The sequence below is a fragment of the Dasypus novemcinctus genome, chromosome 28 (genome assembly GCF_030445035.2).
Source record: "Dasypus novemcinctus isolate mDasNov1 chromosome 28, mDasNov1.1.hap2, whole genome shotgun sequence".
NCBI lineage: Eukaryota > Metazoa > Chordata > Mammalia > Cingulata > Dasypodidae > Dasypus > Dasypus novemcinctus.
This window is the reverse complement of record NC_080700.1, coordinates 22,179,226-22,195,592: the sequence shown is the minus strand read 5'-3', so window position 1 is coordinate 22,195,592 and position 16,367 is coordinate 22,179,226. Positions and strand designations below refer to the sequence as shown.

Sequence of the window (16,367 nt, the reverse complement as noted above, 5' to 3'; positions counted from 1 at the left end):
TTTCACAAAGCAAGAAAACTGGAAGGGGAAATCACTTAGGCAGGGGAGAGGGTCTGGGTTTCCCCTTGTATTTTAGGAAGACGCAGCAAGGTGGGAGCATGCTGAGTGATAACATTTTTCAGGTCACTGACTGTATTTGGCTTCACCCGGCGGGCACGTGTTATCTTACGCCGGCACATGTCTTCCAGGCAGGCCTTGATGGACAGGCTTGTCTGTGAAGGTCTCAGTGGAAAGCGTCTCTAAGTGTTCAGAGCTTTAACCGTTGTCTGCTAGCCAGGGCAGAGCTAATTGTCAGGAGAGGAAACGGTGGGAAATCCTCTCATCTTATCAACTTCTCCACACTGGGAACCACCTAGAGTGTACCCAACAGAAAGAGAAGCTTAAGGGGATGTGAAGAAACCACAGACCCTGGATGGCTCTTTTCTCCCTCTTTGACCTGGAATATTCATTAATAATAATTAGGACAGAGGTTCAAAACACCCGAGGTTGAGTAGAACTTTAGACAGAGGAATGCCTGGCCACAGAAAACTCATTGCCAAGTTCCTATGAAAATTTCAAAATGGTGCCATCCATGTGGGTAGGAGTCAAGGAGTTTCTGAGGTTTATTTCAGTTCCTGGTCATTGCTAGGTGTCTGACTTCAAGGATGAAGTCCAAATCCTGATTCTAACCTTCAAAATGAATTCTTCAACGCTGAAGTGCCGCCGGTTCTTCAGAGAATGGGGGCTTTTACCTCATTTCTTCAGGATTTATCCTAATGGCCAGGAATGAAAGCCCCTCTTGCTAAAATCATGCAAGACTGAGCCTCCTGACAAGAATTCCAGCTTGATACTTCACACTTCAAAAGCAAATGCCTTCAGTTCTTCTGGGTATATATATACCCAGCACTGGAATCACTGGGTCATATGGCAAATCTATAGTTAACTTATATTGCAGAGTCAGATGTTGGACTTCATATATCCTGCCATAACCCACTGAATGTACTGGGGGAGAGTGTGAACGACAGGGTAAACTATTATCTATGTGCTCCAAAATGTGTTCACTGAGTGCGATGAGTGTGCCACAATGATGGGGGAGGTTATTGGTGTGGGAGGAGTGGGATGACGGAGTGGGGGGTATACAGGAACCTCTTTATTTTTTAATGTAACATATTTTTTGTGATGTATATGTCTTCAAAAAAATACAATTTACAAAAATGATGGGGTGGGGAGTGGGGAGTGGGGTATATGGGATCCTCTTATGTTTTTTATGTTTTTTAATGTAATGTTCTTTGTGATCTATTAACTTTAATTTTTAAAGTGTAAAAAAAAAATTAAAAATAAATAAAAAGTGGCCAGTCTAATAAAAAAAAAATTTTTTTAAAGCAAATGCTTTTAACCCAAACACTGTGGTTGGCTATTAAATTAAAAGGCCACAATAATTCTGGGTCAAAACTAATATGACTAGCAAGTGCAGATTTCAACAACATGGCATTAAGTTCATCCTATAATTTAAGCAAGGGATGGTGTGGCGGACATCAGAAACAGATATTGTTTTCAGAACACTTTGGTCAAGCTGGATTCCATGATTAATAGTCTGGACGCTATCTATCCTGGGTACAAGATTTGACAAAGTAAGCGAGCAGGTAAATCAGACAGCTAGAAACATGGTGAAAGTTAGAGATACCGTGGGACAGCTCTGATTTCCTGGCTCTCTTTTAACAAATAACTCACAGTGTGTGGCAAGAAAATGCATCCACCCTCCCTTTAGCCATCACATCTCATTTTCTTTCATTTGCCTTATTTTCTGTACTCTCTACTTCTTTGCCCCATCACAGCACAAAGCAGAAATCCACATGATGCTTCCAAAAGCTAAAAATAAACGGCGCATCCTTTATTCAGGAAAGAAAAAAATGTGCGAATTTCCTTCTGTTAAAAACTCTGGATTTTCTTTTTTTCTCTTTGTCCCTCATCCTTACTGCCATCAAGTTACTAATGAAATACTAAAGGAGTTCTGCTTGGTTTTGGTACCTTAAGTGACATTTGCATGATCTTCTAGGCCACATATGGCTACTGAGTGCTTGGAATGTGGCGAGTTTGAAATGGAGATGCACTTTAAGTGAAAAATAGTCATCGGACTTGGAAGACATAGTAAAAAAAAATTTAAGAATGTAGGGTAACTCCTTAATAACTTGATTACATGCTGGAGTGGGACTATTTTTGGTATATTGGGTAAAGTAAAACAGTTTGGTTAATTTCACCTGTTCCTTTTCACTGTTTTAAAGGGGCTCCTAGACCATTTAAAATTACAGCTGTGCCTCCCTCTTTGCTTCTATTGGACAGCACTGTTCTAGACTGTACCCTTTTTGCCAGTGAATTACAAAATCAGACACACAGAAATATTGCAGAGTTACACTTTCTGAGTCTGGTCTAGCTGGGTTTGATTAGTAACGCAGGCCCAGTATCTAAAATTGATTTTTGTAAAGTGAGTGTTTTCTCTCCACCTCCCTTTGCCTGGCTCTAATGATCCGTGCAGTGGGTGCTTGAGGCTTTCCACGCCTCCTGGGGACACACAGTGCTGAGGTCCAGCCTGACCGCGGGTGAGCTTCCAGTGCCTCGACCTGAACCCCACAACCTCCCACAGAGCTGTCTCCCCATTTGGGCCTCTGTCTGATCAGCATGTGCATAGTGTTTTTTGAGAATGCAGCAGAGGTCCCTAGCTGCAACCAAGAGGCATGGGGTTGCATTCTGGGAGATTGTGCAGAGCAGGTGTTCTCTGTTTGAAAGAGGAGAGGGTGGCTCTAGGAAGAACTCGCCAAGTAGGTGAGCAGGGCTGGTCAAGAAAGGGCAGGGGACTCCCTTCCTTCTTTATTCCTAACTCTGGTCCACTAAGTGACATCTCTGACTTTCTGCTCTTTTATCCCAGTATTCTTTCTGTCACGAATTCCACAATAGCCACATGGGTTTAGACTTCCGTCTGGAGTGGCAGCAATATATCCCAGTGGAAATAGGCAATAGGTAGCCTGCAGTTTAGGAGAGAGGTCAGGCTTGGGGGAGAAATTTTGAAATGTTATTAGCAAAGAGGTAATAGATTAGCCCTAATGTTAGAACTAAGTGCTTGCCAAAGAAAATGCAAAAGGGAATAGAGCAAATGGCAGTTTCTACCTGCCATTTCCCACTGACTTCAACCCACTCAGGTCTCTGTTCTATGAATTTCTGCAGCCCTGCATCCTGAACTGTACAATTTGACCTACAGTAGTATATTGATCGGCAGCTGTTTGGTTTTTCATAAGCATTGCCTTGCCAACCAAATTGTAAACTCCTTGCGGTGGGCTCCTGGCATTCAACAGACAGACATTAATCATATACTATGTGCCAGAATGGATATAGGGGAGACAAAGATGAATAAGATACAGTTTAGAAGAATTGCATTTCATTGTATCCTTATGAGAATTTAGTTAGAATAAGATCCATTCAGGGAGGCAGATATGGCTCAGGCAACTGGGCTCCTGCCTACCACATGGGAGGTCACTGGTTTGGATCCTGGTGCCTCCTAAAGAAGACAGTGAGCTGGCCTGATGGGCAGGTGCGGCAAGCTGCCATGAGAGACACACAAAGAAAAAAAATTAAAAACATCACGAGAGACACAGCAAAAGCAAGGAGCAGGGGTTTCTGGTGTCTCCTACAGAAGAGAGCAAGCTGACATGACAGGCAGGTGCAGCAAGCTGACGCAACAAGAAACATGGGGAGGAGAAACAGAGTGAGAAACACAACAAAGCAGGGAGTGGAGGAGCTCGAGAAATTAGGTACCCCCCTTCCACATCAGAGGTCCCAGGTTTGGCTCCCAGATCCAGCTAAAGAAACAAGAAAGACAGACACAGTAAGTGAGAAACAACAAGGGGGACAGGGAGAAATACATAAAAATAAGTGTTTAAAAAAAATAAAAAAAGATCCACTCAGAAGAAGAGACAGGTGCAAAGAGTCTCACTTAGAGGAACGAACACTTAAATAGAAATATGCATAAGAAAGAGATGGTGCTTGGGAGAAAAATATCATGACCCTTTGGGCCTGGATTTTGGGGGAGAGAGTCAGGAACAGGGATATTCCCAAAGCTCCTGTGACAGACCTCAGCACACAATAAAGGTTGAAAATGGAATTTTGATTGACTGATCAATGACGAGCTGCAAACCACAGAAGGCAAGGGTCTCTGAGATGTGCCAGTGGAGGTGCCCCCAACAGGGCTGAAGTCCTGGGTCCACTTCCAAGGCCCACCCTGTGGGGCCCAGGTGTTCAGGGGAAGCATTTCCTCTCCCCCTGCTGTCTTCGAGAACATAAGGATGGCCACAGACCTGCGGGACGAATTGGACTGAAATCGCCATATGGCGTGGATTTCACATTTTTACTGGCATAATGCAATCATTTTTACAGAGTCTAGTGCCTTGCTACAGATTGTAAACGATAAGGTCGCGAGGATTAGAGACCAGTTAAAAATTATGGAAGACATATGCTGCGCATTTTACTAATGAATGGCCACATTCAAACATGCGCACTAATTAATGGCAATATTTGAGCAGGTCCACTAATGAATGGCGTTATTGGAGAGCGGTGTTGAATTTGATACTCTGCGACCGGGGCTGGATTCCTGGAAGGCGCCAACTGCTCCGTCGGGTCTGGGAAATGCTGGTTTTAGAGCAAACCTGGGCAGGCTTGGCAAGATGTTAAAGGGAATTTTCAGCGTGCAACTGAAATTCACCCACCGAGAAGTTTGTTTGCATGACTATTGGGGGCATGAGCGTTATAAGCACTTACCTACGAGGGTCCCAAGTGGCCACCAATCCCGCTTGAGCCCTGGGAACCAAGAGAGGCCACCAAGCAAAGACAGAGTGGGGGAATTCAGACAATAAGGACCGGCACCACAGGAATTGTTCTTTAAAATGGTTACAGCAAAGAGAGTAAGACAGGAAGTGGGGGGATTAGGAAGAGAGGATCGGTGCCATAAATCACATCTGTCACAGCTCCTCCAGCGTTCCTTGGCCCCTGCCGTAAGTGACACCCAGCAAGGGATGCTGAGAGCTGCTTCTGCTCGGAGTTAAAGGTCCGCTGCTCTTATCTCTTTCCCTTCTCTCTAACCGAGACCTCCAATTTGTTGACTGTCAGTATTTTAAGCCTCTAAGCTGAAATTCACTTAAGGTCTTTCTGCAGGTAAATTCAGGCCAGTAGGAATGAGAAGACACAGGCTCTGTGCACAGCTGTGCCTGGTCACAGCATGTGGACCTGGGAGAAGATAAGCCAGCACCAGAGTCATACGGGCAAGACCCAGAAGCGGTTCTGAGTCCCTCTGGCCAGAAAGAAGCCTGCCTGGTAACACAAAGTGTATAAAGAAGATCTTAGCAAAAGCACTGAGATTTATTTGCGATTCCTCTGATGTCATTTCCGAACCGTGGTCACTGATGTAACCCAGTGTGTTGGGGAGATGCGAGGAATCATGCTCCTCGCTGCTAAGAGAGTTCACAATATCCATCAACGTTGGAAAAAGCCACATACCCTTTGTCCCAGCTGTCCCACTTCTAGAAATGTGTCCTGCAGATTTCCTTTCACAGGTGCAGAAGGACCAGTGATGGAGAAGGTCCTTCCCGGCGGCTTTGTTCATAATGACAAAATATTGGGAAGGATCTAAATGTGCATTGGTAGGGGGCCAGTTAAATGAATTGAGGAACATCTATCAACTGGACTGTTGTATTGAACCATTAATTATTAGGCAGTTATCTTTCTTAGATGTAATAATGTTTTGTCTCAAAGTCTATTTTATACAATATTTATAATGCAATTCCAGTTTTCTTTTGGTTTGTATTTGCCTGGTATATCTTTTTTCCTTCCCTTCATGTGCAAACTTTCTGTGTCTACACGACTTTGTCTTCTCTTACAAATGACTTGTCGCTGGGTTTTTAAAAATTGGTGTAGCATCTTTGTCTTTTAACAGGAAATTTTACTTCTTTTATAGTTACTGATATACTTGGGCTTATTTCTGTATCTTAATTTTTACTTTTCCTCATGCCTTCATTTGGATTAGTTATTAAAAATTTGTTTGGTTTTTGTTTGGTTTTATTGATATATTTTTCTCAATGGTGCCCAATTATTATGTTGTACCCTTCTGCTCTCTCTAATGTAATTTTCCCTTTCTTCTCTCAACTGAGTTAAATTTCAGGCATTTTTATTTTATAAAGATTATATTCATTATTTCAAATGTGATTGTTTAATTCCTGTAGTCTCTTCTGCCTTGTTCATAATTTCAATAAATACTTTGTATTGAAACATGAAAAAAAAAAAAAAACGAGAATCCAGCAGTTCAATTGTACTGATACAGGATGGTTTGTATGATCCATTAAATGAAAAAGTGAGGTACAGAATATATAGTATAATATATAATGCAATATAATAGTATTTTATAAGTATATATATATAATTGAATACATAAAATATTTCTGGAATGAGACATACCGACCGGTGACAGTGATTGTCTCTGGGAAACTTTGTAACTGACAGAGGGGGTAGGGGGACATTTTTTCACTGTGTATCTTTTCTGCCTATGTGCATCTGTTATCCATTCCAAAAACAGACTGTTTTTTTAAAAACCATGACAATGTGAATTATATCTCAATAAAGTTGTTGAAGAATAGAACGTATAAATGGTCAAAATGAAATTTTTTAATTTAGCAAAACCAGGACTCTTTTGAAGTAGAAAATAATTTTAAATACCATTGGTCTTAAGGATGAATGGAGGCAGAGCGGGTGTCTCAAGTCATTGGGTGGCTCTCTCCCACATGGGAGGTCCCGGTTTCTGTTTCCAGAACCTCCTAAAAAGACAAGCACACAATGAACAGACACAGAGAGCAGGCAGTGAGCACAAACAAGAAATAAAATAAGTCTTTAAAAAAAAGAAAGACATGAATGAATTAGTCCAATTCCCTCCACTGGTGGTATTACCACCACTATCCAAAGCATTTATTAAGCTGAATAGATGTTGTCCCTTCATTGTGTGTGCTTATCTTCTCTGATAGTTTCCTGGTTCTGAGACAGATATTAATAAAGACTTCTACTAGATAGCATGCATATTGGGTATATAAATTAAGACTGCACAAACCAAAAGATTGAATGGGTCCTTGATAAGATCATGGTGTCTAAAAGGGGAATTTTCAGAGTTCTTATAAGAGCTCCTTGAGTAATAATTACTTTTTTTCCAGCAGGTACTGGGGATTGAACCCAGGACCTCATACATGGGAAGCAGGCGCTCAACCACTGAGCTACACCCACTCCCCTCAAATGATATTTAAACCAAGAAACGTAAGGGCCTTTTTGAAGTAACAAAACTAAAAGAAAAATAATTTGGGGTATTCAACATCGCAATATTTTGTGAGAATCTAGGCAGCGCTTTTTAAAGCATCCTTGGTGATTGGTATAGACTTTGAAAAATTCAAAGGAATTCAGCAACTGAGCTGTAGTCGGTTTCCTAAAATTATTTCTTTTTCTCCACTTGGAGATGGCATCTGAAAGATGGTCTTTGCCAGTTCGCCCTTAGAGCACAACACAGTTTAAGCTCGCTTCCCATCATGCGATTCTGTGATTTTAAGATGTGTACTTGAAAGGAAATAACCCCACTTTCTTCTTTTCGAAATTGGGTTTTAGTGTATTATAATCTAACGTCACTTCCGTTCTGTTGCACTGTCTTGTCAGAGTGAGTTTTGCGTGTATCACTGGCCAGTCACCCCACGGGGAGCCTTACACTTTGATGCACTGTTTTCACTCGCTGAGGCTGAATCTTACAAATCACTGCTGCCATCTCCTGGAGAGTCACAGATCTAAAGGAAACTAGCACATCTATTCCCAGAGAAGTGCAAACGTGCACTTCATTCTTTCGGGGTCTCCCTTGTACATCGTTCTTAAGAGGTATGGGGTCCTGAGATGACCTTTGATTCTCTCCACTTTTTTTTTAACACAAAACGTCAGATCTGCAGAAGAAAAATAAATGGCACCACATACAGCGCTTTCGTACGAGGGGCTGTCGTGACAGAAAACAGGCACAAAGAAATTTGGGCTTTTATAGAGAAATCATTCAACTTTAAGGACCAAAACCTTATTTCAAGGGTCATTAAAGGTACTGAGTGGATCACAACGATATTGATCAGCAGCCACTTGAACGCCCCAATTACATTGGAAACTGTTCGTTTGATTCCTTTTCCTGCCTCCAAAGAGAAAATAGACATACCTCTCCTTTTGAATGTGTCCACTCTGAGTTTGTGTGTACTGATGGGAAATCAAATGCAAACACCAATCCAGTGACTATTCTACTGACGGACTAGGGGATGATTAAGCTGATAGGCAGTTCATTTAGCTACATGGTGACATTGGATTTCTGAAGGGATTGACAGTGATAACTGTGTATCCAAGAGCAGAGCGGAACCAACATCCCTTTCTATACAACAGTCCCGTAGTTATGGGTAGCTTACACACTCAGCTTTTCCTGGGAGGTACTCAGCTTCACCCAGGACTTTCACCCAAACTGGGAATTACTTTATTGAACAAGGTGCTTTACTATCACCTTATTTTCTATAGCATTTTATTGCTTATAAAACATCGTACATGACAATTGGTTTCGTTGTCATGTATTTATGGTGTTTGCTATGTGCCAGAAACTGTGTTAAATATTCATTATTGCATTTAATCCATCAATCAATGTTCTTATTCCTTCTTTACATATTCAAAAGCTAAAGCAGAGAGATGTTAAGCTCACTCAGACAGTAAATGACAGAGAAGGGCCCCTGACTCCAGGTCTCAGCATAGCCTTTACTTTTAAACACTAAATGAACTATACTTGATTTTTAAAATGTTAAGAACATACAGATCTACTACATGATTTCGTGTGTTACAATATGCTGTTCTTTTATATGTCACCCAGGTTCAAGATTTTACTCATCCTAAAAGAAACACACAACACATATTCATTGCAAGGCAAAAAGGTGACTTGAATGTTAACAACAGTTTGGCTGTTTAAGTAATAACAAAATTGTCTTATTGAGTTGAGCCTCCATTAAATAGCTTTTTGGGTTTTTTTCCTTCAAATTTTTACCTTGTGTTAGGGACTTAAGATGAGTTGCTTTGTATAACTGAGAAGTTTGGTGCCAAACTCTGAGGCACTAACCCAAAGAGAAAAATGTATTGGGTTACCATCTTCATGGTCAAATAAAAAGAAGCAATCACATTATTGGGAATGGTGAACTTTTTCCCTGACATTGACTTCAAATGTGGGTATTTGGGATTAAAAAAACATGAGAAGAGGGAGCTGGTAAAGCTCAGTGGTTGAGCACCAGCTTCCCACATAAAAGGTCCAAGGTTCATTTCCTGGCTCTGGTAGCTCAAACAAACAAACAAGCTTGAAAAGTAACACAGAAAGTTCACATAGTTGCTGTTTATGTCAGTGCTTTTGCAGAAGCCAGGAAAGAAACTGCCCTAGTGAAATGTTTTTCCATAGAGGCTGTTTCTCCAGAGTTCGCCAGAGAAACAGAACCAGTAGAAGATATATCTTGAGAGATTTATTGCAAGGAACACTAGAGAACTGGAGACAGCCGAGGTCCATCAGAAATCCACAGGGCAGGTCTCCAGGAGGTGCAGGCCAGAACCAGCCTGCCCAGGCAGAGGCCGAAGCCCACAGCCAGAATTTATTCTTCAGAGATGCCTCAGTTCTGCTCTGAAGGCCTTTCAGCTGATGGAATCAGGCCCACTCAGATTATGGGATCATCTTCCTTACTTAAAGTACACTCATTATAGACTTGAATCACATTGACAAAACACCTTCACATCAGCACCAAGATCAGCGTTTGACTACCTGGGGACTAGAGCTTAACCAAGTTGGCACATGACACTGACTAACATATGTTCCTTTCTGATCAAATCTAATAAGAATGCGGAGTTTAGAGAACCTAAAGAAGAAATATGTATTACCTTTTATAATTTTTAAAAGGCTTCAAAAAATTCTTAAGAAAACTACAGAAATGAACGGCATTTGTCAGATCTATCTCAAGAGAAGATATCCAGGGAAAATATCCTTTGTACCCAGAAAGCAGCCTGTTCCGTTCCGTTAGTATCACTACTAAGGCTTAGAGCTGGCTTATACGTACTAAGTGGGCTCCAGCACATGTGGGACCACAGCTGATTAATAGCAAGTCCCTGGGTAAATTGCAGCTTTCTCCATCATTACTTAAAGAATGATCTGTACGTTGTAGATACAAGGGATGCAAGTCGAAAGAGATCATGTGAAAATGTTGGAGCCAGGACTATCTTCTCCCCTGGCAAACTCTCTTTGGAAAAACTTGTCCACTGAAAGTGCTTGTGATCTGGCCCCAAACCTTATCTCAAGAAGGAGGTTTGTCCAAGTGTCCATCAACCAACGAATGGACCAGCACGATGTGGTATATGGACATATGTCATGGAATCTTATTAGACTGTAAAAAGGAATGAAATCCTGATGCATGGACAATATGGATGAACCTTGAGGACATTATGTTGAGTGAAATAAGCCAGACACAAAAGGACAAATACTGTATGATCTCACAGATATGAACTAATTACAATAAGTGAACTCATAGTTAGAATCTAGAATTTAGGTTACCAGGGGATAGAGATTAGGGATGAAGAATTGGACAGTTGAATGCTTAACTTGTACAGAATTTCTATTTAAGTTAGTTGTAAAGGTTTAAAAATGAATGGTGAAGATGGTAGCACATTGTCATGAGTGTAATTAACAGCACTGAGTTATATATGTGAATGTGGTTAAAAGGGGAAACTTCAGGTCATATATGTTACTAGAATAAAATTTAAAAGATAAAGCATAGGACTGTATAACACAGTGAACCCTATTGTAGACAATAGCTAGAGTTAACAGTACAAATATAAAATGTTCTTTCGTGAATTATAAATGTACAACACTAATACAAGGTGTTATAATAGGGTGGTATACACCTAATATAAACTGTGGATGATAGTCAATAGTACTATTTTAATATTCTTTCATCATTTGTAACAGAGGTACCACACTAATGCAAAGTGCCAGCAATAGAGGGGTATAAGGAAAAGCTGTATTTTTATATGATTTTTCTGTAAACATACGACTTCTCTAATTTAAAAAAAAAAGTTAATAAAAGAAGGAGGTTTATATCTGCCTAAGCCAGTTTGTCTGTTCACCAACTCAGCAATTCTTTCATGGTGCCTCTAGGCCAAAAAGTATCTATTAATTCCATTTGTTAAATATTTAGTTCTAAATGATTGCCTGAGAATTAACGCCTTAACAATTTCGTAGTCATTTGAAACAATAATGCCCATAAATTGAAAGAAAAAGTAGTTTTATTTTATTGTTAAATAACCACATTTTATGTTTGAAATTGGTTTCACATGCCCCTATTTCTTACCACAGCCGAGATTTGCAAAGATTTAATATCAATACACATTAACACTGTCTTGGTGAGGAATTTGCACAGTGTCCAACAGATGCTGAGTATCACTGTTTTTTCCTCAAAATTTAAAAACATCCTACTGCACCCCAGCCAATTTGTTGCAGCACCCCAGGGTACCTTGGTACACAGTTTGAGAACTGAAGCCCTAAGAATTTGTATGAGCACTTCATTGAGAGTCTAGAGTTCTGGATAGTTTAATTAACACCTAAACATTTCAGAGATCAAATCAGATCTTTTAGATAGCTCCCCATCTTTATACGAGACATTCACATTGTTTTACTGGGAAGGACTCACTTCATAATATATCTAAATTTAAATTATTCTCCCTGAATAGAAGCAAAATAACTAGTGCATTGATGTTAAATCATCAGCAGGCCATTCCTCTAGCTTTGGCCCTCCTGAAATAGGGAGGCTTTAATTTTTATATGTACTTTCTTTCCTGTTATGTATTTGTGTCAGAAAAGGCCTATTTATTCTGACAAACTGATCAACCTCCAGGGTATCCCTCGACCGTGAAACTGATTTTCTATCTCATCCACTCGCTAATAAGACGTGAAGGGTTTTCTCTGTCACACCACGAGATCAGACTTGCTTCCATCGAAAGCAGAGGGATGAAATCACATATCTAGTTCTTCTCCCTGATTGAACCCTACAGGCCCCCTTTTTTTTAACATAGCACAAGAGCAAAATGATGTGTCTGAGGCAAACTCTAAAGATTAGCAGAGACATTGAAAAAAAAAAAAAGAAGAAACCCTAGAACCCAATTCACTCAGTCTTCATTGGATTAGCTTTCTGTTTAAGGAAAATTAAATTGTCAGAAGCTAAAACCTGGCGGTGGCGGTGGTGATTTGTGTTTTCTGACCTGCTCCCCTCCCTACCAACCTGAGCCCTTTAAATAAAATTTTATATCCTGCAAAATTGGGATTCGACCCTTTCACTGTGAAAAGAGCTCAGAAGGCGATGGCTCTGAAATAGATTGTGGCATGTCTCTGAGGCAGAGATCATTTCCTTATAAAATTCTTTCCTTTTTTGTTTGTTATGTTTCAAGGTTAAAATAATTTTCGAATGAATTTTTAAAACAAAAAAATGGACATAGAGAAGGAGGGAAATTCATTCACATGGTGAAGACAATATGAAGGGGAAAAGTGTGTTCTAAGGACTGCTCTTTTTGAAGAAAGAAGGTATGAAGCTGGAAAAGAAATTAATATTTGGGAGTAAGGATGCTTTACCTGTATCTTGTCTGTGTTCAGTTTTGTTTCTCATTTCAAAGCAGTCAAGCAAAACAAGGCTTAATTCTTGGCTCATGCTCTAGAATGTTCATTTGAGAAGTTTCAAGGAGTTTCAACTCAAATCCTTGGAGTCTTCCAGACACTGTGCCATTGCTTTATCAGTCATCTCTTGCTACAGAAAAAGCACCCCAAAACTTACTGTTTTGTTTTCATTTTGTCCATGAACCTGCAATTTGGGCTGAGTGCTGTGGAGACAGCTTGTGGGATCAGCTTCTTTTGATGTGGTTCACTCACGTGGCTGGCAAGTTGGTGCTAGTTGTCTGCTAAACTCTCAGCCAGGGGGACGCAGATGTAGCTCAAAGGGCTCAGTGCCCACTTTCCATGAACGAGGTCCCAGGTTCAATCCCCAGTAAGTCCTAAAAACAACACATACCAATGAAAAAAACAACTCTCACTGGGGAGCAGTTGTAGCACCTGCTTCCTATGTACGAGTCCTGGGTTCAACCTGGTACCTCCAGAAAAAACAACCTCATCCAGGGCAGCTGGCCGGGAGCCTTGTCTCCTCTTGGTTCCTCGGGGCATGTCCATGGGCTGCTCTGGTGTCCTCCTGACCTAATGGCCGAGCTTCAAGAGGAAGCATTCCAAGAGACAGGAAGTGGAATTAGTGCCTCACTTGATTTTCACAGTGGCCATAGGAGATGGTTATCACGATTATCCCGCGTTTTCAGAGGAGGAAACCGAGGCACAGGCACCAAGGTGGCTCTCCCGAGGTCTCGCAGTTGGAGATAATGGGAGGATGACCCAAATCCAGTCTGTCAGCCTGCGGCGTCCACACCCTCAGCTTCTACCGCAAAACTCTAGGATGTCGTTGATGAGGATGAAAATATGAAGAACTTTCGGGAGAAGTCTAATGTCGGGACAGGCCTTGGGCCAGCCTGGCTGGCTTTTACCTTTTTAGCTTCCTTCATGGCAAGATAAAGGGCAAAGGACAGTTGATCGCTTGGATCTCTTCAGTTGCCAGTTGAATGAATGCTTTTCACCCAGGCGAAGAAGACTCCACTTCACCCCATCCCATCTCTCCATAAGAGGCCTTTAAGACGAAAATAATGCCATTAGCATAGAGAAATCTCCATGTGCGTAAACAAAGACTAGGCAGGAAATTGTTTTCCTCATATCCTAACACCAATAACTCTTGGCCGCAGGTATTTATTTGCATAATTGTCTGTTCCACTAGACTGGAAACATCTTGAAGAAAGGAAATGTGACTTATTCACCTTTGTAACCCTGCTGCACACTGCTTAGAACATTCTTTAGTAAAGTGCAAACAGTCTCATGAAAATATACCTTGATGGCAACGCATTATAGTGGGTGTAATGGGGTAGTCTAGGGAGGTTAATGTCAATTGAAAGAAAGCTGGAGGATAATCTAGGGAATGTATATCGTAGAGATTTTGCTGGTGGATGATGACTGCGGTTAATAGAATGTTCCTCTTTTACAAGGTGTTAAGAATATGGAGATACGTGGAAAAATACAACCAATATAACATATAGACTACAGTTAACAGTAATATTGTAGTATTTTTACAGCAGTGGCAAAGAAGTTGCTCTACCAATGCTACGGGTCAATAACGGGCAGGTATACAGGGGTGTGGGATTTTTCCTTTTGGAGTAATGAAAGCATTCTAAAATGGCCTATGCGATGACAGCCCAACTCCGAGATGAATCTGAGAGCCACCGAGTGTATACTTTGGATGGATTGTGTGAGGCAGGGGACCAGGTAATACAGTGAACCCCACGGTGAATGATGGACAGTGGTTAACGGAACAATTATGAGAACGTTCTCTCGTGAACTCTAACAAATATATAGTACTAATACATAGTGTTAATAATAGGATGGCTTATGGGAAAAATACACCAAATATAAGCTATGGACTATAGATATCAGTAATATGATGATGACGTCCTTTCATCAATTTTAACAAATATGTCACAACACTGTAAGGTAGTGGTGGTGGAGCAATATATGGGGTGATTGTTTTGTAAACTCACAATCTTCTCTAATTTAAGAAAAGAGATTCCAGTGAAAATGTGTATATATATATATATAACTCTGTTTCTGTTTGCAAAAAGATGTTTGGTGTTGACACCATCACTAAGTGCAGAGGAATGAATATAATGAGGTTGCGAAAGGAAAAAGGTTTTACAGACAAATGCATCCAGCAAGCCTCTCCCTGACACGATGCTTGTTCTTTTGCAGTTTGTCTTTTGCCGGGATTGTAAAGAAGCGTACCATGAAGGAGAATGCAGTGCCCTCTTTGAAGCTTCAGGAACAGTTACTCAGGTACAGAACACCTTACTCTTTCCTCAAAGCAGAGCTCAGCACAGGTGGGGTTGGAGAACAGTGAATCCTAATGTAAACAGCGGCTACAGTTAACAGTAGAATTCTAATACCATTCTTTCATCAATTGCAACAAAAGTACCACACTGGTACAAAATGTTAATAATAGGGAAAACTGTGTATAAAAGATGGGTATAGGGGAACTTTGTACTTCCTATATGTTTTTATAAACCTACAACTGTTCTAGGTTTATAAAACCTAGTTTGTAAAACCTAGGTTTTTACTCTAATAAAAAATAATAATAGATGAATGGGATTGGATAGACAGGGAGTGGCAAGTCTGTTGCTACCTGGTGAAGAGCCATTCCAGCGAGTGTGAGAAAACCTCAGTGAAAACAAGGCAATCACGACAGTGAAGATTTTAAGGGTCCAGGGGTCGGGTGCCCCAGGAAATACTGGGACCACCTTCCAAAGTAAAGGAAAAATAATTCTATTGCTCACCTCCAACCACAAGGAAAGACTCACCATGCTTGATGGGTTTCTGTGGATTCTGGAGGCAGTAGGTCCCGCGCTTGCGAGTGCCACTCTGAGCCATTTCCTGAGCGACCAGGGGTGGGGCTGGGAACACACAGAGCTCTGCAGCAGCGGGATCAGGCTGCAGGGCTAGCAGTCCTCTCCCTCGGGCCATATGAACAGGCCGAAGCCCTGTAGTCAAGTGTCCGTGGTGAGAAAAGATGTCACGTGGGTTTGTTGCCAGCCAGGAAGGGAATCGCAGTGAAGATACCTAGCCTTCTGCAGCTGAGAAATATACACCCTTTGAAGAAGCTTCCCTGGCATGCTCCAGTGCCTCGACTCTACTACCCACTCTTAGAGAATCCTTTCCCAGCTTCACCGTGAGGAGAGAAGATCTGTCATTCATTCAGTGAACATTTAATGAGCACCTAGTTTCTGCTGAGCACTGGGGATTTGAAGACCCCGCACTAACCAAGCTCAGAGTTTTTGTGAAGAGCCAGGGAAACAATATTTTGGTGTAGCGAACATACAACAGAAGTGTATGCAGTTTTCTGAAAGCTTAGATTAGGTAGTGACTAATTCCAATGCTGGCATGGAAGGATGCCTTCACGGAGGAGGTGACATAAGATCGGGGTCTTGAAGGTTGAGTAGGAGCTTGCCAGGCAGATATGGGAACTGTAGACACTGAAAAGTTCTTCATCAGCGAGAGCAGTCAAGTGTTCCCAGAGTGTGACATGGATGAGGTGGGCCACTAACATGATTTCCTTTGCGGTTTTGGCAGCACCATTAAAAACCTGGAAAGTCTCAGT

General features: G+C 41.2%; 1 protein-coding gene and 1 non-coding gene across 8 annotated transcripts in view; one reads left to right on the top strand and one right to left on the bottom strand.

Moving 5' to 3' along the window:
- PRKN (parkin RBR E3 ubiquitin protein ligase) overlaps positions 1 to 16,367 on the top strand; it is a 1,534,725-nt gene that overhangs the window by 1,469,266 nt on the left and 49,092 nt on the right. For all 7 annotated transcript variants that reach the window (XM_058289661.2, XM_058289664.2, XM_058289660.1 and 4 more), the window contains one exon: positions 14,966 to 15,049. In XM_058289661.2, the coding sequence (XP_058145644.1) occupies positions 14,966 to 15,049 (84 nt within the window). The remainder of the gene's footprint in view (positions 1 to 14,965; positions 15,050 to 16,367) is intronic.
- On the bottom strand, positions 7,216 to 7,287 carry TRNAG-CCC (transfer RNA glycine (anticodon CCC)). Its single transcript has one exon. It is a non-coding gene; the product is annotated as a tRNA-Gly (tRNA).